Source organism: Papio anubis, chromosome 13 (assembly GCF_008728515.1).
Source record: "Papio anubis isolate 15944 chromosome 13, Panubis1.0, whole genome shotgun sequence".
NCBI classification, from domain to species: domain Eukaryota; kingdom Metazoa; phylum Chordata; class Mammalia; order Primates; family Cercopithecidae; genus Papio; species Papio anubis.
In genome coordinates this window covers 7022865-7047394 of record NC_044988.1, presented here as the reverse complement: position 1 = coordinate 7047394, position 24530 = coordinate 7022865, and the positions used below count along the sequence as shown (strand labels likewise).

At 46.5% G+C, this 24530-nt stretch overlaps 1 protein-coding gene across 6 annotated transcripts in view; it reads left to right on the top strand.

Annotated features, from left to right (window-relative positions):
• The first annotated feature begins 264 nt into the window (after window positions 1-264).
• Window positions 265-24530, top strand: part of SYK (spleen associated tyrosine kinase) — a 78362-nt gene continuing 54096 nt past the window's right edge. Inside the window, exons 1-6 of one of the 6 annotated variants that reach the window (XM_031654051.1) lie at window positions 266-755; window positions 1877-2037; window positions 16908-17046; window positions 19324-19402; window positions 19781-19830; window positions 21890-21958. In XM_031654051.1, the coding sequence (XP_031509911.1) occupies window positions 339-755; window positions 1877-2037; window positions 16908-17046; window positions 19324-19402; window positions 19781-19830; window positions 21890-21958 (915 nt within the window). In that variant the 5' untranslated portion in view covers window positions 266-338. Of the gene's footprint in view, window positions 756-1791; window positions 2038-16907; window positions 17047-19323; window positions 19403-19780; window positions 19831-21889; window positions 21959-24530 lie in introns of all 6 variants that reach the window. The other 5 variants (XM_031654054.1, XM_031654052.1, XM_021927675.2 and 2 more) reach the window with 5 other exon arrangements.

Below are 24530 nucleotides of genomic sequence, written 5' to 3'. Positions count from 1 at the left end.
TTTGTGGCATGTTTATTTTTAGAATTCTTTGTCCTTCCCCACCCCGCCAACAAAAAAATTATTATTTAATTTGGTCACTTCCATCAAATACTCTGATTTTAGCTTAGTTAGAAGGCATGCTGGAAACTGTAATGATGTGAACAGAAAGACAACTGTGTGTTGGGAGGGCCAAAGAAGGAAGTGTCTGTTCAGAGCTGGAAGGGTTTGTCTCCACTTTGAAAGAGTTTGAGTGGTTTTAGCAAATGTTCCCTGCCACGTGGGTTCCTCACCAAAGTTCTCTGTCTCTGTCTTGCCCAGGTGGACACCTGCGTAGGCGTGTGCCCTCCGGCCTCTGAAGCATGGCGAGCAGCGGCATGGCTGACAACGCCAACCACCTGCCCTTCTTTTTCGGCAACATCACCCGGGAGGAGGCAGAAGATTACCTGGTCCAGGGGGGCATGAGCGATGGGCTCTATTTGCTGCGCCAGAGCCGCAACTACCTGGGCGGCTTCGCCCTGTCCGTGGCGCACGGGAGGAAGGCACACCACTACACCATCGAGCGGGAGCTGAACGGCACCTACGCCATCGCTGGCGGCAGGACCCACGCCAGCCCCGCCGACCTCTGCCACTACCACTCGCAGGAGTCTGATGGCCTGGTCTGCCTCCTGAAGAAGCCCTTCAACCGGCCCCAGGGGGTGCAGCCCAAGACTGGGCCCTTTGAGGACTTGAAGGAAAACCTCATCAGGGAATATGTGAAGCAGACGTGGAACCTGCAGGTGCGCCACAGCTGGTCCTGCTCCCTGGACCCAGGGGGCCCTGTGACCCCACACAGACTTCCTGGCTACATGCAACACCTATGCCTATGTACCCTGTGTGCCCAAATAACACAACCACCTCCTGAAGTATCAACTTTGGCCAAAAAGTGCCTCTCTCTAATACGAGTCTTTCCCCTTTCACAACCACAGCTGAGAGGGTGGGCCCCTTTGTGCCAGCAATGTGAGTTTCTCCACCACAGGGAACCACCGTTACCCAGTGCATGGAGGGCCTTTTCAGAGAGGCATTGATAGGTGTTGATTGGTTTCTATTTATCTGACAAGGTCCTACTAGACACACTGATAGGCACTTGATTTTATGGCTTCCTAATATCTCTTGCAGAACTTTCTGTGTCAACACTCATGAAGCTGCATCACCTGTTCTTTGGCTATCTGGTGTCACCTGCTATGCACCGTAATTTATTTAATTAGTACCTATTGATAAACACATTTGCTATTTATGAATAAATGCTGCTAACAACATTGCTTTAGACCTATCGTATACTATGCTCATATGCAATGTCTGCAGGATAAACTTTGAAAGGGTTGGGATTGCCACAGCAAAGGATATGTATGGTTTTTTTTAATTTTATTTTTTATTTTTTGAGACAGAGTCTTGCTCTGTCACCCAGGCTGGAGTGCAGTGGCATGATCTCAGCTCAGTGCAACCTCTGCCTCCCAGGTTCAAGCAATTCTCCTGCCTCAGCCTCTCAAGTAGCTGGGATTACAGGCATGTGCCACCACACCTGGCTAATTTTTGTATTTTTAGTAGAGATGGAGTTTCACCATGCTGGCCAGGCTGGTCTCGAACTCCTGACCTCAAGTGATCCACCCACCTTGGCCTCCCAAAATGCTGGCATTACAAGTGTGAACCACCGTGCCCAGCCATGTTCTTTTTATTTATACACTTGAAAGTACTTAAGTAATGTGTAAAGATCTTTCTGGTTTTATTTACTGCATGAATGAGTGAATAAGGTTTGATCCTGTTTTACCATGCCAGGACTCGAGACAGACTGGAAATGCCTTCTGCATCATTTTCATTTTTCCTCGGTGTGGTTTACTCTGCTCTGCTCTCCACGTGGCAGGGTCAGGCTCTGGAGCAGGCCATCATCAGCCAGAAGCCTCAGCTGGAGAAGCTGATCGCCACCACAGCCCATGAAAAAATGCCTTGGTTCCATGGAAAAATCTCTCGAGAAGAGTCTGAGCAAATTGTCCTGATAGGATCAAAGACAAACGGAAAGTTCCTGTGAGTATTGTGCCTTCCCCCTCACCTCCTGCCACCAGGCCTGTGGGGACAATTGGGAATAATTCAGCTTCCCTGTGACTGGCCTCACATGACCCTGGGAAAAGGCCATACATTGTCGTTTGACAACATGCATGCTGGCCTGTCCTAAAGACATTTCTAACTAAAGCTATCACCCGTGACCCAGTGTTTATTTTGCCCAGTCTAACTCTAAAATGAACACTCTTTTTGGGCACCGAGGGACACAACGTTTAAAGAAAATGTGATTCAGCCCCATATTCTCCTTTTAATGGCAAATTATAGGATGCATAGCAAATTCTGTGGTTATCCAACTGAAATTAAAATACTGCAGTTTTTTTCACTCAAACTACCCCCTTGATCTCAGACTTTACTTCTATTTTTACATGAAACAAGATGCTAACACGAAAGATGTTCAGGAAAGTTTCCTGGGAGTAATGTCCATGAGTGGTGAGTGCGGGTTTGTGGGCTTCAGCCTTAGGCCCACAATCATTAGAGGGTCTGTCTGAATCTTGGGTTCTGTTTGTTATCCTCACTGGTTCAATGTAAATCTAAATTGTAGAAGGTTCTGAGATACAGGCCAACGTGGTCAGTCAGTTGTCCAGAGAAGGTAAAGAACTGTCTTTGGGAGATGTCAACCTTGTTCCTTCGAGGGTGCCTGGTCAAGGTGGCTCAGTGGGGCGGTTGTCTCTGGGGGAAATGATCCCCTGGTCACCTCTCAGTGTCCTTACAGAGGTGCTTACCTTGGAAGCATAACCAGAACCAGCGATGCAGCCTCATGGTTTGGCAATTGGCGAATCCCCAGCGGACTTTGTAAACTTTTCCTGGATTTAGAAGTGTTTTCTCTGCATGTCCATCTAGTCAAAGGAATTTCCTCAGACTTGACTGTCATACCTTGTATTTCAAAAATGATCTTAGCTGAGTGCAGTGGCACGCACCTGTAGTCCCAGCTACTCCTGGCAAGAGGATCACTTGATCCTCACTGTGATCTCACTATGGTTTGAGGCTGGTTTGAGACCAGCCTGGGCAACATAGTGAGACCCTGTCTCAAAAGAAGGAAAAAAGAAAAGAAATTGACCACAATACTATTAAAAAAAAAAAAAGAAGAAGAAGGAAGAGTGGCCCAGGTTGCCACGCGGCGGTGCCTACAGCGATAGTCTTTATTGGGATGCAGCCCCATGCAGCAGCAGAACACTGTGGGGAGGGAAGACATTGGCCCTCACTGGAGGCACCTATGGCTGTTTTTGCTGAGGTTTGGCCTCTTACCATCTTCTCAGCAATAATTTCCAACATGAATGTCATGGAGCCATGCACATAGCATCTTGGCATATGAAGTCAGCCCAAAATAGCATAATCCGCACGATGAGGTTGGCCAGCTTCCTGCTGGTTAAGAAGCCTGCTCATAACCTCTTCAGCCACGAAGCCATTTCTTTATTCAGCGTTGTCTGTTCCTGAAAACAGTAGTTGCACCCTTCATGGCCATGACTTCTGCTCTCTCCTTCCTTTCCAGTGGACGTGTATAAACCCCATGCGGAAGGCTGGGAGGTAAAGCTCTTATTTGCCGAACATACCTTGTTCTCTATCTGCCCTGTGCAGACCGACATCTCATGTGTCCTCACAGCACATGCACCTGACACTGGGGCTTATGGTTTATGCAAGGGAGTCTCAAACTTGCTGTGCTTCCTATTCAGCTGGAGTCAGAGCTAACCAGGCATGGGCCTGTGGGAAAGGAGTCTGGGCTTCTGCATTTTCACCAAGCGCCCCCTCCTTAGCTGTCCTCTTCTCCTGGGTTCCTATTCTACCTTATATTGCAGTTGCCCAGTTATCACCCCATAATCGCCAACCTCCCAGATAATAGCTTCCAAGGCTTTCTCCCTTGTGTTGTCCACAGCTCAGTCCCCCACCTTCTTGTGCTCCCTTCACACCTGCAGGGCTCACCTGTGGACTGGCGGTGCATAGCACCCCATGCCCAGGCCTGGCATCAGGAAGGGTATTAGTGAGAGCGAAGAGTAGAGCTAAACCTGAGCAGCAAGACCCAGCTTCAGAACCCATGTTCCCATGACGGTTGAAGAACCTTAGGCCAAGGGGAACTTTCCCCAGGCTCTGCTGCGCTGGGTCTGTGACTGTCTTGAGGATTCAGTGAAAACGCACACCATGTACACAGCACAGTACGTGTGGTCATCACCGGTGTAGCTTTTCTTCTCTCTTCAATGCTCTTTCTCCATCATGAGGACCAGGAAAGTCTCCTTGTCAGGGTATCTTATGGTGTTTTTAACAGAGAAAATGTGAGGAAACATCCTGGAAGGCTTTACCACCTGGCAATTTCACCTCGTGGCAACCTTTCGTCTCCTACAGGACCTGGCTGGGGTTCTTAGCTATTGCCAAGTGTGTAAACCTTCCTTGTTGCAGTGTAGGGGGTGTGTTATCCTGTGAGTGTTTGAATATGGTTGTGTATGCTTGTGGAGAGCATGGAGAATTTGCCACTGTACTGAATACAGTCCAAATCTACCATGCTTCCAGCATGGGGCACAGTGTGCATCCCTGAATGCAATGTCTCCCAAGTCCAGGTTGCCTAGATGTTGGTCCAGATTCTTTCATCTTTGGAAGTGTTTCTTTGTGTGTTTCTTTCATGGGAAATAGAGCTAAAAGCCTCCAGGGAACTCTTGTGAACCATCACCAGATGCTGTGGCTGCCCTTTCGGTGTGAGTGCGTCAGCTCCTGATCCACTGCGGGAGTCTGTCCTTTACTCCCCTGTGGGGTCAGGCCAACGCTGCAGGAAGTCCCAGACCTGGTTTTGAATCATCCAAATCTGCCCTACTTGCAGACAGTTTTATAAAAGTCCATTATTTGCAACGAATAGCCACAGCACAAGGTCTTTGGAGTGAGAACTAGATTCCAGTCACTGCTGGATGTCCTCACTGAGCCAGCGGCTGTTTTTTTCCCACCGTTCTTCTTGGGCCCTCATTTAAATTCTCCTAAAGAATGTGCCCATGTCTACTTTCCAACCATCATGTCAGCTAATCCATCCATGGACCAACGTTACTGGAGTCTGTAGTTGCTTGAAGCACTAAGTGCCAGGCACCATTCTGGACTTTGGGAAGGGAGAAGTCAATCAGCAAGCCCCTGCCCTCATGGAGCCTGCATTTCAGTGGGAGAAAGGACACTGAACAATGGGAAAGACTGCATTTAAGTAAGGGTGTAGAGCGTACTGGGGTCGGGATGCTGGGGCTTGTTTCTGCTGCGTGGAGAGGATGGGCCTTGCTGTGAGGGAGGCCACTGAGAAGAGGCCTGAAGGCAGCGAGGAAACATCCCTGCCCAGGGAATGGCAAATTCAAATGCCCTGTGGAAGGAGTGTGCCTGGGGACCTGGGCACCCACAGAGGCCAGTGTCACTGGCACAGAGTGAATGGAGAAGGGTGGAGTTGGGGGCCAGGTTGCAGAGCACTCACGGCACTGGGAGGACCCTACTTTGGGCGAGTTGGGGGGCTGTCTTTAGGAAGCAAAGGGCCAGGTTCAGCTGACATTCGGTGGGCTCTGCCTGTCTACACCGGTTTGCTGTAGGGAGGTGTGCGTGTTCATGTATTTGCAAACCAAATGTGTTGATTTCTTCATCGTGATTTCAGGGCCTTCACTTTCTCATGCCTGAGCATCAGTCAGTTTGTCTCCGTTCTGATCTCCTGTCCACCCCACCCACTGTGCTTTGACCTGGGTCCTGTACAGGCCTGTGGGCTGGCCCTTAGGAGGTGTTCAATGAATGCCTGTCGCCTAAATCAATGAATTGTTTGGACCCATTCTCCATCTCCCTGCTCGTTTTTGCTTTCCACTTCCTGACACGTAGTAATACCACTGCAGTTCTGTGTGGGGACAGCCCCACACCTGTCTGTGTTGGGGAAGGAATGGGGATTCTTGCACCTTTCTACCTCCTCTTAAATCATTACTGATGGACAGATGCAGGGACACAGCAATAGATATAGAAATATAAAAACATGACACTGTGCACTCCATGGTTTGTAAGATTTGCTTTCTCTGGGTAGGAGGCCGGGTGGACTGTTAACAACATATCGTTCAGGTTGCCTGGCCCCAAATGCTGGCTCCACCGTATCACCAGCTATGGGACCTTGAGCAACTTACTCAGTGATCTGTCTCCTTCATTTCTTTGTCTGTAAAATAGCTTTATTGTCTGTAAAATAGCTTTAATGTCATCTCTGACTCTCAGAGTCATTCAGGGTTATAGAGTATCATAAACTGAAGGCCCTCTGCATGGTGCTTGGCACTGAATGAAGCAACTTCATCTCCCTCCCGCTACAGTGACCTGGAGTACACTTGGATGCATCAGTAACATACACTGAATGTCAGGTCCTCCATGCAAACTCTTCCCATCCCTGCATCACAGGTGTACCGTGGCCTCTGCAGGTGAGTCATTCTTCTGCAGGTGGGAAAACCAGGCAGGTCTCCCTTATCCTTCCCTTCTGTTCTTCAGTCTGCCGTAGGTATTTGTTTCCACTCTGTGGCTGTGAATATATACAGTGAGAGCCACTGTCTGGCCATAAAAGGATTCACACTAAGCTTTTGCTTTTATGAAGTGACAGACTTAAATAAAGAATAATTATTTCTGCCAGGCACGGTGGCTTACGCCTGTAATCCCAGCACTTTGGGAGGCGGAGGCGGGCGATCACACGGTCAAGATATCGAGACCATCCTGACTAACATGGTGAAACCCCATCTCTACTAACAATACAAGAATTAGCTGGATGTAGTGACGCGTGCCTGTAGTCCCAGCTACTCAGGAGGCTGAGGCAGGAGAATTGCTTGAACCCAGGAGGCGGAGGTTGCAGTGAGCCGAGATCACACCACTGCACTCCAGCCTGGGCAACAGAGCAAGACTCTATCTCAAAAAAAAAATTATTATTATTATTTCACAGAGGGGGTTGGAAGTTTATTTTTGCATTGCAAGTCATAAACTAACAGGATTTTACTAGTTTGGTGGATAATACGGGTAAACAAAATCCCAGCAATTACTCTTCACACTTCCATCGTGAGTACCAATATGCGGTCTCCACCATTCAGATGCCAGCATTTCAGCCTGAGAATCGCTTTATGTGGAAAGCGGCATTAGTAAGAATTGTACTAAAAGGTGAAAAAAACAAAAGAATTCCTGAAACACATGCACCCTCCATGGCCATCGCAAAATGCCTTTGCTCCAACAGACCTTGAAAACACTGAGGGTAAGGCAACCTATTTCGGAGAGCTAGATCAGATTATAAATCCTCGGTAATGCAGTTCAAAATGCAGATGATAGAAGCAGATTACGTCTGGGAGATGCCGTCCAACTCGGCTCCCAGTTTTCTCTCCTCAGGAACTATACGTGAAATCCACTTACAGTGACAGTACACCTGAGCCAGAGGGCATTTACCACTTACGGGGGTGAAATTTCTTGTTTTTCAAAGAAGAACTCAGCTGTGGAGGAGCTTGTCCAAGGCTGGAAGGCAAAACCAGGTCCCTGATGTTGTCTGCGGCTAAACAGAAACAGCAGTCAGCGACCAAATCCATCTCCAGAGACTCCACAACCATGGGCCCTTCCCTATTCCCCGTGCAAGGTGCAGCACCCGGGGATGTCCGTGTGAAATCTCAGAACACACAGAGGTGTCCATCAGCTTTCCCCTCTCCCCTCTCTTGTGTCCTGTCCACACAGCTCACCCACACCTTTCAGGAGTGACTCTGAGAAGGTAGTTACAGGGCCTTTGCACATGTGCTTGAAGAATCACGAATATAGACAGAGGCTGTTCATGGAGGGGTTGGGCAGTACGGGCCAGTGGTTGTCCGTCGCAGTCGCCTGTGGCGTTTCTGGAGGTGATGTTCATCACCTGGCCTTTGCCATAGCGGCCCTGCCCTCGTCTGGGGTCTAGCTGGCTAGAAGCGAGCACTAGAGGGGGAGTCCTCCAGCCCACATTCGGTGGGTGAGGGTCAGAGTGCTGCCTCGTTGGTGACATCAGGGACCAAGTCTAGGGAGAGGGGCTGAGTGGGGAGGGAGATCCCCTGCCCCTAGAGGCCTTGTATGACAGCACAGGTTGCTATTTTGAGAAGCTAGTCACAGCTGTCTGTGAAAAATGAATTTGTTAGAAAAAGGAAACAAAGGTTACTTTCCAAAAATTATATATCCCTTCCCCAAAAGGGAGGATCCAGGATTGAGGGGTCCGAAGCATACACAATTTGAAGACCCTCTTATTTTTGAAAAAATATAAAATTAGGCATACAATAGAGCATATTTTCTAGACTAAGAAAAAAATTCAATAAATTAGAATTTTTTAAAGGCTAGTAAATACTACAAGCGTACAAAATTTAGAAAAGATAATGTCATATTTTACTTAATTGCCTGACACGTCTCTATAACACCTTTTATTTCCTCCATGTCCTTGATTTCACTGTGTTTGACTGCGTCTTAGTTCAACAATAATTTATTAATATATTTGTCTATATATAGAAAAAGAGACTTTTCACTCCTTCCTCTAGGTTCACACTTCATTATTAGTAATAGCATGTACATTTTTAGAATCCTTGTCATATTTGGGAGGGGAGGTTAAAGTAGAACAGAGTGATCTTCCCTGGCTGTGACTAAAATATATTTTACAATCTGTGCAAAACCTACGGCCATGCAGTCACATTGCTGGGCTCCTCTTGGTCTGGAGGAGGCTGTGATCAACTCATCTCTGACCCTCATCCACTTGGTTCACACAATGTGGTTTGTTGCCATTGTGCACAGCCAATTCTCCCACACACGTTACTCTGCTAAAATGTAATGGGATGTGTCCTTCATTTCATCTTATAAATGATCTTAGGATGGAAATGCTCTGAAGAGTCCATGCTGGGCAAAATTTTAAAGATGGAAGTGTCGTTTTCTTTGCGTTTAGTATCCAGGTAAATATTTTATTGTTTTTGGCTAAGAGTCCTTGTAAATCTTACAAAGCCAAGAATAAGTTCAAGGTGACCTTTAAGACACGTAAGTGGCTGCTCTCCAAATAGCTGAGTTAATGTTAAAAATAAAAGGTAGTATTTCAGATCTGTGGACAGAGTCGTCCAACCAGTAGGTCACCAATTCCATTTTAACTACAGTTTCTACCTTCTGACTTTAGAAATGTACTGTGTAAAAAAAAAAAAAAAAAAAAAAGTTAAAAAATAGTCATTCATTCAACAAAATAGACATGTTTTCAACCAGACATGCAGCAGGCATTGTGATAGGACTTGGATACTGTGGGGACTAAGTCAGACCTTATTCCCTGCCCTCACCGGACTTTGACTGCAGGGGGAAGATGATAAATGCAAGCTGACGGGCTGCAGAGTCTGCAGTGCTTGGCAATAGGTCCTCTCCACCACGACACTGTGCCTACCCAGCATGATCTTTATTTTGTTTTCATTTACTTGGTTATTGTCCCCACTCCCACTTGCTCTGGATGCACAAGGGCAGAGATTGGGCTGCTGCCTTCACAAGTGCAACCCAGCACCTAGAACATCGTCTTGGTGGGAAAAATTTCTCTGGGTAAAGGAACATTCTGGCTGCTAACTTGAACGGGGGCCACTACTTGGATAGGAGGACGGACAGCATGGGTCATCGGGCCTGTCTCAGGTGCCCAGGCTGGATGATCATCTTGTGTGTCGCCAACTGTAGGAACTGGGAAGTGGCCGTCAGAGCAAGTGGGCTGACTTGGTTTGGCAGAGCTTGACACCTCACCAGGCAGAGGCAACAAAAGCAGGGCCGCAAGAGATTCAGGGGTAGCATGGGTGTGGAGGCCAGGGCAGGCCTGGATGCCTGCGGGAGAGGGAGGGAAGTGAAGCAGTGGATGCCGAGTGGGCGTTCAGGAGCCCGGACATCTCCAGAGCCCCAGTCAGAGCCCCAGGAGACAGCATCATGTCATGGTCACAGTCACGTGGTGCCCTGAGACCATTCTGGTGCCCTGAGATTCTATGGATGGTGGCAGAGTTTTCCTGGATGGAGGCAGACTGGCCGGGTGGTGGAGGGAGTGGCACGTGGCTGCCCCAGGCCACACCATGGGGTGTTAAGAGAGACCCTGACTGCTCGGCTGCCCTGAGTATGCAGCATGAAACAGGGCAGCTGCTCTGAGGGCTCACAGCAGGAGAGGCACCTGGAGAGCAGGGCTGTGATCAGGCCCAGTAGTTTGCAGATGTCTGGAGAGAAACTGAGTCGGAGAGGAAGCCCAGGAGGTTGTGAGCCTCAGCGATCTGAGAGACACGCATGTTGAAGAGTGAGTGAGGAGGGTGGGAAGCCTACAGGCTTGGTGGGTCCTAAAGTTGCAAGAACATCACTGTCCCCTGCAGCTAAGTGGGCCTGATGTACTCTACTCAGGCCACAGTTGCTGTACATGATCTCTTGGGACCCTAGAAGTGCTCCTCTCCATGATAGCTCTTCAATACATTAGTTAAAACAATCACCAGGAAGCCCTTGTTCCAAGTGTGCAGGACAGGATAAAAAGATAGCGCAGAAAGCCCTCAGAGCACAGACCAACTGCGAGTGCAATTTGCCCTCAGAGGCCTTGGTAGCCACCCGTTCCCGGCCCCCATGCCACCATCGAATCCCTGTGTGGCTTGTTATGTGCTCTGCAGCTGAAATTCGTGTGGCCTCCTGACCTTCTTTCCCCTGTCCCTTTTGAGAAGAAATAAACAGTGTAATCTTTGAGTCATCCCTTTTGTACTAGCCAAGTTCCAGGTGCAGTAAGACACACTCGTTGTCTCCACCTCTCTTCTCCCCTTCCTTTCCCTAACGTCTGCACACATTCCCATCCTCTCACTTCTTCCCCCTCCACGCTGCCATCTCTCTCTCTGTCTCTCTCTCTCTCTCTCTCACACACACACACACACACACACACACTCTTACTTGAGAACCACAGCTGCATATCGTCTCCTGTGGACCTGTGCACAACCTGTGGAGCCCAACTTAAAGTACTGCATCCATTTCCCATGCTTTATCCTAATTTAGGGTTGTTTCCTGGTCATATAGAATACTAAAGTGTATGTCCTTAGGAACTGTCTCAATTTCTCAGAGAAATGGGATATACGTGAATAAATTTTTTATGACTCCCTTATGCTGAGTCCCACTTGCACTGCAAAGGATTAATGACACCTATTTCCAAAGCAAGGCGTCACCTGCCATGCAAGCCACATGCTGGGGTGGGGAGGTGAAGGGTATGGACATTGGTGAGAGGTGTTGTTCTGATGTTCAAGGTGACAAGTATGTTATCTGGTGTCCCCAAGCTGGGTCCCACCCAGGGCCTGCTCCTGGATGAGGGCTGTATGGCTCTGATTTGCACACCCCTGATTCTGATGGACACAACCCTTTTTCTTAGAGAGCCAGAATCACTGCATCTTCTAGTCCTCAACTGCATAAAAAATGGGGTACAAACTTCTCTGGACTATCTATTCTTATTGTTCATTTGTTTATCCTGCAGGGTCACCCATGGAGCCCGTAATCAAATGAGCTAGTGAGTGAATGTGTGTGTGTGTGTGTGTGTGTGTGTGTGTGAAAGAGAGAGAGAGAGAACCATCTGGAGGGCCGGCAAAAGCACAGATTTCTGCCTCCCATCCCCTGAGTTTTTAATTCACAGGTCTGCATAAGGACTCAGCCATTTGCATTCCTACCAAGTTCTCAAATGATGCTGATGCTGCTGGTCTGGGGATATGGTGTGAGCCTGTTTGAGATACCTGTTACCTACCTGGGCTAGGTTAACAACTATGATCATTTGAGATTTTCATAGTTCATTGGAGGGTCTATAACTACATTTGCAGTTGCAATTCCTGCAAAATGCCCAAATACTATATTATTGGACTGGTTCCAATAAATTTAACTTTGAAAATGCCTCTATTTGTAGAAACTTTTACATTTTTTAGAAAATTTCTAGCAGTTCTATTTGTTTGTTTGTTGTTTGTTTTTCAAATATTTCTGGGGTATTTTTAGAGTATTTTGTTGGTTGCTAATTTCCATAGTTCCATTTTTTATTTTGTTAAACATTTCATAGTTTATATTCTATATCTGATTATTCTACTACTGAAAGTTTTGGAGGATGTAAATCTCTATCTTTTCCTCTCTCTTTCCCTCCCTACCCCTTTTCTCGTAACTCACGCTTCCTTATATTTTCAGTGATCTTTCTGAGCTTGTGCCTGGTTAATATTCATCTGTGGGAATCTTGAGTATCCAATGCCGGGAACGCTTTCCTCCAGAGTTGAGGGGGATTTCCTCTTCACAGGCCCTTGCTTTAAGGTGGGAATCCCACATCCAGGTGCTCACTGTGCTGCTGGCCTGAGATTCTGTCCCTGTCCACTGCCATGCTGAGACTAGCATTGGCCCTTTGGCCAAACCCACTTTAATTGCTCTTATTTGCCACTTACTTTTGGCTGTTCAAGTTTCAGCTCACTTTTTGTCCTATACTTCAATTTCAAAAGTGAATTTGCAGCTTAGGAAAAACCTTCTCCTTGTTCATTGATGAATGAGACTGTTTGGCTGTCACGAGCCTCCTTTGCCACAACAAAAATTCCGCTCCAGCAGTGCTCTCATATGCTGCCGTAACTGATCAAAGTATGACATTTTATTTGACACACGTGGTTTTGCAGACCTAGGTCATCATAAAGAGTCATGACCTGTCTGAAGTTAAAAGTTCAAAGAGAGTTGTGATCTGATGTCAATATCACATCATTGATGCTGATTAAAGTCTCCTTTGAGAGAAAAAGGAGAAAAAACAAACAAAGGGCAGGGGAAAATGAGAACACCTAGTGGGCTGGAATGGGCCTGGTTTTTCTATTCTGTCTACAGCAGATACAGGCAGTGTCCCCAGTAGCCCCGGGGAGGCCGCCTTGAGTGTCTCACTACTTCTTGGATCCTTACTTTCCCCTTGGTGCCCGGGCATCACCTCTGTCTATTCTCTGTCCCCCCAGGAGAGTGCAGGAGAGTAGAGGAGTCCGGCCCTTCCAGGCCATGCCCCAGCAGAGTCAACACGCCTCCCTTTGCATAGTGTTCTAATACCTGTGAGGCACAAGGCCTGCTCACCCCAGAGGCCAACTCTGCCCACCCTGGGAAAGCAGCCGTGCCGCAGGTCAAGGACTGTCTCAAAACCAGTTAGGACAGCTTCTCAGCATCATCTCGAGCTCCAGCCCTGGAAATCTCAGGCTTTGCAATAGCAAAACACAAATCTGTTCAAGACAATTACTGGGAAAAAATATTAAAGGCTTCTGTGAACAGCCTGAGGCCAGTTGACCTTGAAGGTGGAAGGCGACAAACCAGACAGGAGCCGGGAGCCCTGCCTGTGTGCACGCCTGCTCTGGGTGTCTGTGGAGCTATAAGCCTGGCTGGGTGTGCTGATGCCACCACCAGGGCAAAGCTCTCAGTAACAGGACACAGCCAAGAGGAGGAGCAAGGCTTCCAAATCAGTTTGTCTCCTATGTTAAATTAAAAATAGCCTGGTCCAGGATCTGCCTGCAGCCAGCAGATACTTCACAGTTGCTGGTGGTTAATGTCACGAGCCTTCTGGTCTTTGCCACCTACAGATGCTGGGCCTGTGGGTTTCCTTTCCCTGCTCTTGTTTCTTGCCACCTGCCACAGGGGGCTACTCAGGCTGCGTGTCCATGGTCAGTCCCTGTACCTTCCAGTTACCTGTTGCCGGGAGCTGGCCGGGACTGCTTGGTGGAGCACAGGAAGAGAGGGGATCGCCTGCAGAACCTGGCCTCTTGAGGAGCCTCAAGGAAGTGGGGCCTTTGCAGAAACTCCTGGTTTAAAAGCAAAGAGCACTCTCTGTTTCCTCTGGGTTGCTCTCTGTTTCCTCCTGGTACCAGCTCTCTTTTTATACTGCTTTTATTGTGAAATATAAAACACAGAAGAGTGCATAACTAAATAGGTACAACTTAATGAATGATTATCAAGCAAACACAACCCAGTCAAGAAATGAAATGCACCCGGCATTGCCGGAGCCCCTCCGCCCTCACGCACTCACACCCGTCTGCCTGGCTGGCCTCCTGGGAGGCACCACCTCCTGAACTCTTGTGTTCATCACGCCCTTGCTTTTTTTGTTGTTATTTTTCATGTGTTTGTTTTTTTAGTTTTACCACCTAGGTGTACCTCACTAAATAAAACAGGTGGCTTTTGTCTGTTTGGGGACTTTGTGTATATGGAAGCATGAAGTGTGTTTTATGTTTGTGAGACTTATCTGTGCTTTGTATAGCTACCATTTGCTCATTTTCTTGCTTTATAATATTGTATTGTGTGAATTCCTACAATTTACTTGCTCTGTAGTCAGTGAACACTTAGGTTATGTGCAGTTTTTGATAAGCACAGATGAAGCTGCTGTAAGTAGCCCTGTAGTGTATGGTGCACACATTTCGTACACCTAGGGGTGGAATTGCTCATTCACGAGGGCTGTGAATGAATAGGTTCAGTTTCAGGAGACCGTCCCAAATTGTTTTCCAAAGTGGGTAAGCCATTTATGTTCCCACAAACAACGTAGGAGGGGCCTTGCTGCTCCCCACTCTCAGTAGCACTTAGAACGATCTTTCTAACTTCCACCAGTCTGAAGAGCGTGGAATGGTACTTTCCTGTGGTCTTCATTCTTATTTGCCCGATGCCTAATGAGGTTGATGGCATCATCTCTCAGGGCAATCTGTGCTTGTCTGTCTCAGTTTTTAACAAGAAAATGTCAATCAAGACATAGGGCAAGATGGAGTACAGCAGATTGGACATGGATTCAGAAACCGGAGTTCAGATCCCATTTGTTACTACTATCTTTTTTTTGTAGATATGGAGTCTCACTCTGTTGCCCAGGCTGGAGTGCCATGGTGCAGTCTTGGCTCACTGCAGCTTTGACCTCCTGGGCTCAAGTAATCCTCCTGCCTTGGCCTCCCAAAGTGCTAGGATTACAGGTGTGTGCCACTGCACCTGGTTCAGATCCCATGTATTATCTCCATGACCTTGAGGTCACAGACGTAAAAGATTAAATGATAGGAAATCCTTTGGAGTGGCATATTGCCACCATTCTTTCAAGGCCAACTTTTATAGGTATATGCATCCACTCTTACTGCTGCGGTATTTGGATAGCTCTTTACACCTTCAAACTATAAGCCACGGATGTGTATCGAATAAACATAAATAGTCTCGCTTTATAAGATACTCTCCCTATAAAACAGACTCAGTTCTCTCTTTATATAAAAAGATGACAGTATGGTTTTTTGTTTGTTGTATTGTGTTGTGTTGTATTTAACCATCACTAACTGCTGGCTGTAATCAGCCATGTGGCTGTGAAAAGGGAGCTCACACCTTGGGTGCTGACGACTTGGTTGGTTTGGGAGGAAGAGGCTGTTCTCACAGTGAGAAGGTTTCAGCACAGCCACCTGCTGAGACCACAGAGAACCTGGATGTGTGTCCTGCACCCTGGCCAGCGGCCCTGAGCTGTGGGGCACTGTGCACAGCCAAGCACCGCTAGAAAAGACACTTATTCTGAAATTCACTCCTCCCATGCCGTCGTTCAGCTTTCAAGCCTTGGGTTAGCTTTTTGAGATGAGTCTCCATGGCAAGGGACAGGAAAGCGTGGCCATGTCCAGTTCTGAAGGCCATCTCAACTCTCCCTGTGGCCATGTATCTGACCTCTTGCAACCAGGAGGAGGCATCAGAAATTTCCCCAGTACCCAGATGTCCCAAGGCAGCTGGGCACCCTTGAACTCTGCCCCAAGTACAGTGCATTTGGGCATGCGGCTTAACAATTTTGGACCTCAGCTTCCTCATTTTAGAAAATGCAGAGGCCAAAGGGGCTTCCTAGGCCTTCATGACTCACCCTCAGAACCTAGGATCTCATGATCCAAAGGGCTGCAGCTGTGGAGAGGGGAGAATGGGACTGTGGGTGTCACTACGAAGCTAAACTGGGGGATTCGCACCCATTTCATGCCTTTCCAGCCTCCACCGGGACCTCAAACTCCCCAAGTCCTACAGGTCTTCCAGGGGTCCTCCAGTCGTGAGCCTCGCGTCGCATGCACTGCACTGGGAGTGTTGCTCCCTGCCTGGCATCAGACTCCCGTGTCTCTGTTCACCAGGACCCAGGGCAGGGGGTGGTACTGAGGGTCGCCCAGCATGACCGTGAAGACAGAGCCTTGGCTGCTCAGCACGGCCAGCACAGCTCTGGTTTCAGCTCTGTCTCTTCACCCCACAGTGGATGTCATTTTCTTCTTCTGGGGGTGTTACCCGACAATATCATCCTTTGAAAGTGTTTGAAGTCCAGCCCTGCCTCCCTTGCCTGCAGTGGGAGTGTGGGAGGGAGTGAGGAAGGCCCAGGGGATGGAAGCTTCCATATCCTTCCATCTCTGGTCCAGAAGATGGCTGGTTAAAATGCCCACCAGACACCCCCGCCCACACCCCAAGCCGGGTAGTGGAGCTGTCCGTCTTGGATCTGACCCAAATGCAGGCCCTGGTGAAGAAAGGTGAGTCCATTGGGCTCCACAGTAATCAGGGCCCATGGAGCGCCCGTGCTCATTGCCCTGAGCAGCATCACTGCTACCAAGCACCAGGCTCTCCTGATCACTGCCCAGAGCTCCTGGGCCCTGCTAGAGCTTAGCCATGGTCCATTCATCACCAACCTGCTAACATTTCCTTGTTGCAAGCTCGCCCACTGGCATCATCCCTGAGTGGTAAACGGGGCCTTCCTGGGTTGGGCAAAGCCCTTGACCTGGAGGCTCCAGACTCTGCCCTCCGGCTGCCTTGCCGGGTGACAGGCCCCAGGGAGCGGCTGCTGACCACTCAGGCCAGGGTGCTTCCTCCCAGGTCCCACCTGGGGACTGGCAGGCCTGGGGATGATGCAGCTCCATCCTGTCTTCTAGGATCCGAGCCAGAGACAACAACGGCTCCTACGCCCTGTGCCTGCTGCACGAAGGGAAGGTGCTGCACTATCGCATTGACAAAGACAAGACAGGGAAGCTCTCCATCCCCGAGGGAAAGAAGTTCGACACGCTCTGGCAGGTACCCGGCCTCTTCTTCCCACCTTGTGGGTAGAGTACAGGGCATGTGGGGCTTCTTGTCCCATGGACTCTGAGACACAAGAGGAACCGAACCACCCACTCCCCACGGTGTGGTCCCCAGGCCAGCAGCAGCCCTGGAGCTCATGAGAAACGCACACCTGGATCCACACCTGGGCCCCTGCCCCACACCTGGGCCCCTGTCCCACCTGCCCATCAGACCCCACTTTCAGCCTCCAGGTGGCTTCTGTGTTTGAAAAGCACTGGTCCAGAGGCTGTCATGTGAGGTGAGCGAAGGTTCCATGGCTTGTTCAGGGCCGCTCAGTCCTCGGTGCCACAAGGTGATGTACGTGCAGGTCTGTGTTCAGAGTTTAACAAGACATCCTCTTTTGGAGAGCTAGAAAATATTTCTTCCTAGGATATTCTAACTACAGCCCAAAACAGCCTTTCAGACAAAGACACACAAAATAGAGGAATGGATGCCCGGGGAAGGAGGCCTGGGAAGAGCTAAGCAGGCCTTTGTTGGTGGTGTGAGAGGCTGAATTAGACAGCAAATGTCAGGTGTTCTCCTCATTGTAAATCGAGTCTCCCTCTGTGGAAACTAAGGCGGTGTAGGAAGCACATCCTAAATTTAGAAAGCATACTCCCCGGGCTCCAGGCTGCTGCTCATACTGATTGCCACAGCCCTGGTCTAAAAAGTGCATATTCCTGACCCAGCTACTAGCAAACCCTGAAACAACTCACAATTTGGAAGTTCCTTAGGCACTAATAAGCACTAAAATAATGCTCAGCGCTGCTTTCCCTGAATCGCAGTGAGCACAGATTGCTTGTCTTAATTTTGCATCACAGCTACACTGGCTGATAATGAAGGAAATAAAAGTAACAGTACTTCACACATCATCTTAGCAGAGCATCCTGTAAACTGTAGTAGGTTCAGAGACACAGAGAAAGCCAACTGACTGCCACTACCCCACCACCCCAGAGCACCAGCTACCTCGAACATGTATGGGTGAGGGGCATAATCAAGGCACATTCGGATGTCCTCACCCAAGCCCAGCTGGGGCCACACATGCAGTCAATATTGAGGAAAGGACTCAACTCAAAATCCTGTCTTTTCAAAAACTGAGACTACAGAGCCTTAGCCCCTTTAAAGCACTTAAAGTTACTACTTCCAAATGTGATTTGGTTTCTAGTGCTGTAATTGGGGAAAAAAAATACTCCTTTTTTGAATGTGAATATGATCATATTAAAAAATGTTAGTCACAACATTTACATTGTCTTTTGATTTTGTGGCTCATTGCCATGTCTCATCATTGACCACAGGCTTCTTTCTTTTAATGCTATTGATTCGAAACAGTATTTAACCTTTCTACCCTCAATGCCCCAAAGCGTATCAGGGAGGTGAGCAGGGAATGTGGCCTTCTGGAATGCAAGGACACCTGGAGTCCTCTATGCCAGCTTAATGCTCCAAGGTCCCAGGCCCCATCACTTATAAACAGCTATTCATTCACCTTCTCCGGAAAGGGCATCTTGTGTGTGTGGCGTTCTCTCACAGTTTCAAAGGCTGAGCGCTCACCATGGTGTTAAGCATCTCTAATTATGGAGAATGTCCTTCCCAAGACTCTTTACTGTTTTTATTGATTCCCCTGGTAGATCATAGCATTCATCTCTAATTATATATTCCTCATTGTATATTTTCTAGGGACTGTGTTTAGGAAACTACCTCAAAAATGCCAGCAATACATTCCAATTTCCCATGCATGATTTCATTGATTTTTCTTGACAGCATTGTAAGGTACTTCTGTACCCTACCCCAACTGCAGGGCCCCAGTGCCATTTCACAGAGAATTGGTGATTGCTATACTACCCTATTTCAATATTCTTTACTGTAGACCAGGGATCTGCAAACCCACAGACCAAATCTGGCTCTCAGCTTGTTTCTGTGTAGTCCTTGAAGAGAATGGTTTTTATGCTTTTAAAGATGTTGTTTTGGATAAATAAATAAGTAAACAAAGGACACAGATATGGTATGAGGCCCACAAAAACCAAAAATACCACTTTCTGTTTACAAAAAAAATTTGCTGCCCCTAGCCCAAGAGGGAGGATGCCTAGCTGTGGGCCCACTTCCCCAGCCACCCTTGTGGAGTGGACTTATGCACATCAAAGCATTTACGCGTCTTGGGGCCACTTTGAAAGCCCAACAGTCAGCAGCTCTCAGTCACTATTTCTCTGTTTCCTGACCTTGTTATTTACCGCACTTTCTTACTTTTTTCTCTTTCAGCTCGTCGAGCATTATTCTTATAAAGCAGATGGTTTGTTAAGAGTTCTTACTGTCCCGTGTCAAAAAATCGGCACACAGGGTGAGTTCCCGAGACACCGGAGTCTCACTGTTTGAGGTATCAGTGACAATCAGCCTCGTTTTCGACTTAGCTGATTGCAGTTTCGGATTGGATGAGGACTTCTTCTTACGGATTGATTAATAACGTTATCAGAGCACTCCAATTTTGTAGATCATGAATCAAAATTTAGCTGGTTGCTTTAACTTTTAAAAAAATTGTAATTATTTGTCTTAATTGCATGCGGGAAAAAGTAAAAGAGGGTCAGAAGTACCTGCAGAAAACGTGCTCACTTCTCAAGCAGCAGCACATCCTGATCTCATTGACCGATCTGCAGGGGGTGGGGGGAAAGGAAGTGGTTTCCACAGATAGAGTAGTAATGGTCCATATTCTCTCAACCAGGAAATGTTAATTTTGGAGGTCGTCCGCAACTTCCAGGTTCCCATCCTGCGGTAAGTGTCACTAGGAATACCACTGAATGAGAAGCTGTTGCATATTTCACAAATGAAAAGCATGTTTTAGCTAACAGGAGTGGTGGTCACTGATATTTTGATTGCCCTTCAAAACATTTTCCTTAATGAGCTGGAATTTCTAGTGAGTGTTAGGCACAATCAGCCTACTGTTAGTGATAAACTAGCCACATTTTCTTTTCTTTCTTTCTTTCTTTTTTTTTTTTTTTTTTTTTTGGAGGCAGAGTCTTACTCTGTCACCCTGACTAGAGTGCAGTGGTGCAATCACGGCTCACTGCAACCTCTGCCTTCTGGGTTCACGCCATTCTCATGCCCTAGCCTCCCGAGTAGCTGGGATTACAGGTGCCTGCCACACCTGGCTACTTTTTGTATTTTTTAGTAGAGACGGGGTTTTGCCATGTTGGTCAGGCTGTTCACAAATTCCTGGCCTCAAGTTATTCTCCTACTTCAGCCTCCCAAAGTGCTGGGATTACACGCATGAGCCACCACACCCTGCCTAGTCACATTTTCTTAACTTCTTGTCTAGGTGAAATTCTCTTCATTTTTGGAGAATATACACAATGCGAATGAAACCCAATATTAAATCAGAAGTAGGCCTCTTGCAATATTTGAGAAATGGGAACATATTTTTTAACTTCATCCTTGAACCGTCTATGTTAACACACGTATAATCCACAGGACCCCAGCTCTCTCCTCCCTCCAGCCTGTTAGGAGGTCAGGTACAGATTTATGCTCTAAGTAGGAATTCTTTTCCTGATCTTTTCTTGGGGACTTCATATGGACTTTTTTTTTCTTTCTTTCTTTTTTTTTTTTTTTGATATGGAGTCTAGCTCTGTCTCCCAGGGTGGAGTGTGGTGGCACAATCTCTGCTCACTGCAAGCTCTGCCTCCCGGGTTCACGCCATTCTCCTGCCTCAGCCTCCCAAGTAGCTGGGACTACAGGCACCCGCCACCATGCCTGGCTAATTTTTTTGTATTTTTAGTAGAGACGGGGTTTCACCATGTTAGCCAAGATGGTCTCGATCTCCTGACCTCGTGATCTGCCCACCTCGGCCTCCCAAAATGCTGGGATTACAGGCGTGAGCCACCATATAGGCGTGAGCCCAGCCTATATGGACTTTTTATGCCCTTTAATGCCATCTGTGAAGTGTGCCCTCTGCACCTCACTTTTTGCCTGGTAACCCTTGAAAAACAAAATCTGCAGAAAGCCAAATACACATCCTGCCTCCAGTAGGGACAATTGGCTGCCCAGGAGCTGAGCCCAGGTTGAAACAGGGGAGGCCATCCAGAGGCAGCACTTATTATCAAATGCAGGGAACATGAATTTGCTAAAATACCAGTGAACTTTGGGATCAAAATGTAATGCCTTTATGGAGGTGTGACTTTATTTTGCCCTTTACAGGGCTCTCCGGCCTGGCAACTCTACCTTAATATTATAGGCTCCATAAGACAGATCCGTATACCCTTCAGATGGATGAGGGCTTAGGGCTGAGAACTCTTAAAATAATGTCAAGCCCTGTGTTTAGCCATCATCACCCAATGGCTACAAGAAGTTAAATATTTTGGAATAACTTTTTAATTGACTGGTAAAATACGTACGGAGAAAAAATGCAGAGGTCCTACATGTACAACTCAATTAATTTCCACAAAAATTTTCCACCATGGAACCAGCACCCACCATGAAGAAGCAACACAACTGAGCACTCAGATCTACTTGTGGTTTCTTTCGGGTGGTTTGTCTTGAGTTTGTGACTTAATAATTCCACATGAAGCATGAGCTAGTAAATGTAACAGCTCTAATTTTGTAGCCTTCAGTGGAACATATTTCCCAAATATATTTCTAGATCCTTCTCCCCAAGTGGCAGGCCCTTCCAGAAGCCTTCCCAATGATCAGGTGTTGCCCGTGGTAGATCTCATTGGCGGGGGCAGGAGGGGGTTAGTGGTGCGATTACAGAAGCAAGTTTAAGTAGCATGTCATGGAAGGGATCCTGTATTTGTCTTCTGAAACATTTACTGTTCCTCTTTGCCGTTGTGGTTTCTAGACTTGGTCAGCGGGTGGAATAATCTCAAGAATCAAATCATACTCCTTCCCAAAGCCTGGCCACAGAAAGGTGCTAAAGCATCCCCTGCTTGCTGTCCAACTAAGTGGTAGGACCAACCCGCACTCAGCTCCCGCCCGCCCAGCCTGCCCTGCGTGTGCACTGCCCCCCACCTCTTGCCACTCTGCTTCCAGGCCTCTTTGCCCTTGCTCACACCTGCCATTCCTGGGCAGCCGCACCCCAGGTACATCATGTGCTTTTTGTGTGGGTCCTCCGTCCGTCAGCTGGAAGTCCATCAGTGTGAGCATGCTTTCTGTGCTCAAGTGTCTTTTTAAAGTCGTTTCAGTTGGCGTCATCTGTCATAGCTAATTATCATGTCGGAAAATCTTTTCCAAGATGGCCCACTTACTTTTTGGTGGCCAGACTCCGGTGTTGCAGTGTTCTGGTAATTGATTATGTAAGTTACGTTGTGATGGAGGGAACGCCCGGGTTTTGTGAGGTGCGCTGCACAGTGAGGTCAGGCAGTGCATGGTGACTTCCTTATGGCTTAAACGTCTAACACAGAACTGCAAATGTGAGATGTAAAGAAGAGGTGTAATCTGAGGACTAGAAAAAACAGTTTTCTTTTTGAGGCAGTAATGTTGACATCTCATTGATTTCCATGTTTTGTTCTATTATTGGATTTTGAGGGAAAATAAAAATAAGTTCTTTTTAATGACTTTTATTTATAATGACTCATTTATTCCTTCCCCCAAAATATGTATATATGATGTGCTTGAATTGCTTTTTTTCCATTCTACTTTTATTATCAGTGGGGTAAAATTGATTCTTTTTATCAGAAATTCTTTTTGTTTTCATATTAATTGGTGTTTTTACCGATATTTTAGCATATAATTGAGCATCCACTCATGAAGTAGATTGCCTAAAGTATTTATTAGAAACAGCAGAAATAAAAGACATAAAACCCGTGAGGTTTTATTTAGTAATAATTTTCCAAGTTTACTCATACTCAAGAAGTTCTCAATCATGTTGACCATAGAACAGAACGATTTAATGCAGTGTTTGAGAGGAAGAAAAGGTGTATTTTACACCTGAATAAAATAACTATGTCTGTTTTTCATGTTTACCCAAGGCAAACCACGCCCACAGATTACCCACAGTGGCTAACGAAATACCTAGAAAATAAGTTTTAGTGCATCTTTAGACTACAGGAGAACATGTCAGAAAAAAATTGAAGAAAATATCAGTTACCACCTAAAAATAAAGAAATATGTGTGTAGATAAGAACTATAACATCATCAAAAGAGAAATGAGAAACTGGGAGTAAGTAGCACTAATGCTGACACATAGATTAATAGCTTTAATATACAAAGAGATTCTACAAATCATTAAGAAAAATATTAACTGTCTACTAGGATAATGGACAGGGAATATCAGTAGTAGTTTATAGTAAAGCAAATATAAATAGTTCTTTTTTGTTTTTTGTTGTTGTTGTTGTTTTGTTTTGTTTTTTGAGACGGCTGTCGCCCAGGCTAGAGTGCAGTGGCGCCATCTCGGCTCACTGCAAGCTCCGCCTCCCAGGTTCATGCCATTCTCCTGCCTCAGTCTCCCGAGTAGCTGGGACTGTAGGCACCCGCCACCATACCTGGCTAATTTTTTGTGTTTTTTAGTAGAGACGGGGTTTCACCGTGTTAGCCAGGATGGTCTCGATCTCCTGACCTCGGGATCCACCTGCCTCAGCCTCCCAAAGTGCTGAGATTACAGGCGTGAGCCACCGCACCCGGCCATAAATAGTTTTTAAACATATGAAATGTTGTTTAACTTCATGAGAAGAGAAATGCAAGTTAAAACTATGGTGCTTAGCTGTGTCCACCTATGAAACGGATCCACATTTTAAAAGCTTGGTAACTCTGTAGTAAAGGCGTGGTAGATTAGCACTCCTACTCTTCCTTGGGGAAGTCTGAAATGATGCAATCTGTAAGAAAGGCTCTGCAATTGTATTTCTAAGTATGTACAGATATTCTTGCATTTATGTGAAATCATGTACATGTGAAGGTGTTTTTTCCAAAACTGTATAATTGACAAAGTCTGATAATAATTTAAATGCTTATCAATGGAAGACAAATGAAATTAGTTACAGTAAAATTGCTACCGTGGGAGACAACTGAGATCTAGAATTGTTTTCAAAATATAATGGTAACTGTAAAAGACAATGTCATGTACACACACACACACACACACACATATATACAGAATGTGTTGATATCATATAGAGTATCCTAGAAAAATACAGAAAATACTGGCAATGCTGGTTGCCTCTGGAGTAAGAGATGGGAATGTTAAGAAATTCCACTTTTCATTGTAAATTCTGTTGTATCTTTTTAAATTTGAGCCTGTTAAAACATTTTAATCAATTTTTTAAAACAAAATTAAATAGTAGAGAGTAATTAATCTTATTACTATTGTGAAAATACCTTTCTGGCAAAAAAAAAAAAAGTTTGGTTTCTATTTAAGTTTATAAGAACATTAAAGTATACATTGAATTTTTTATAGAAGTAAGAAACTGGGAATAAGTATTACTAATGATGACACATATATAGTGCCAAAAATATCAAGAGATAATTTTTAAAAGATCAAGGTTGTG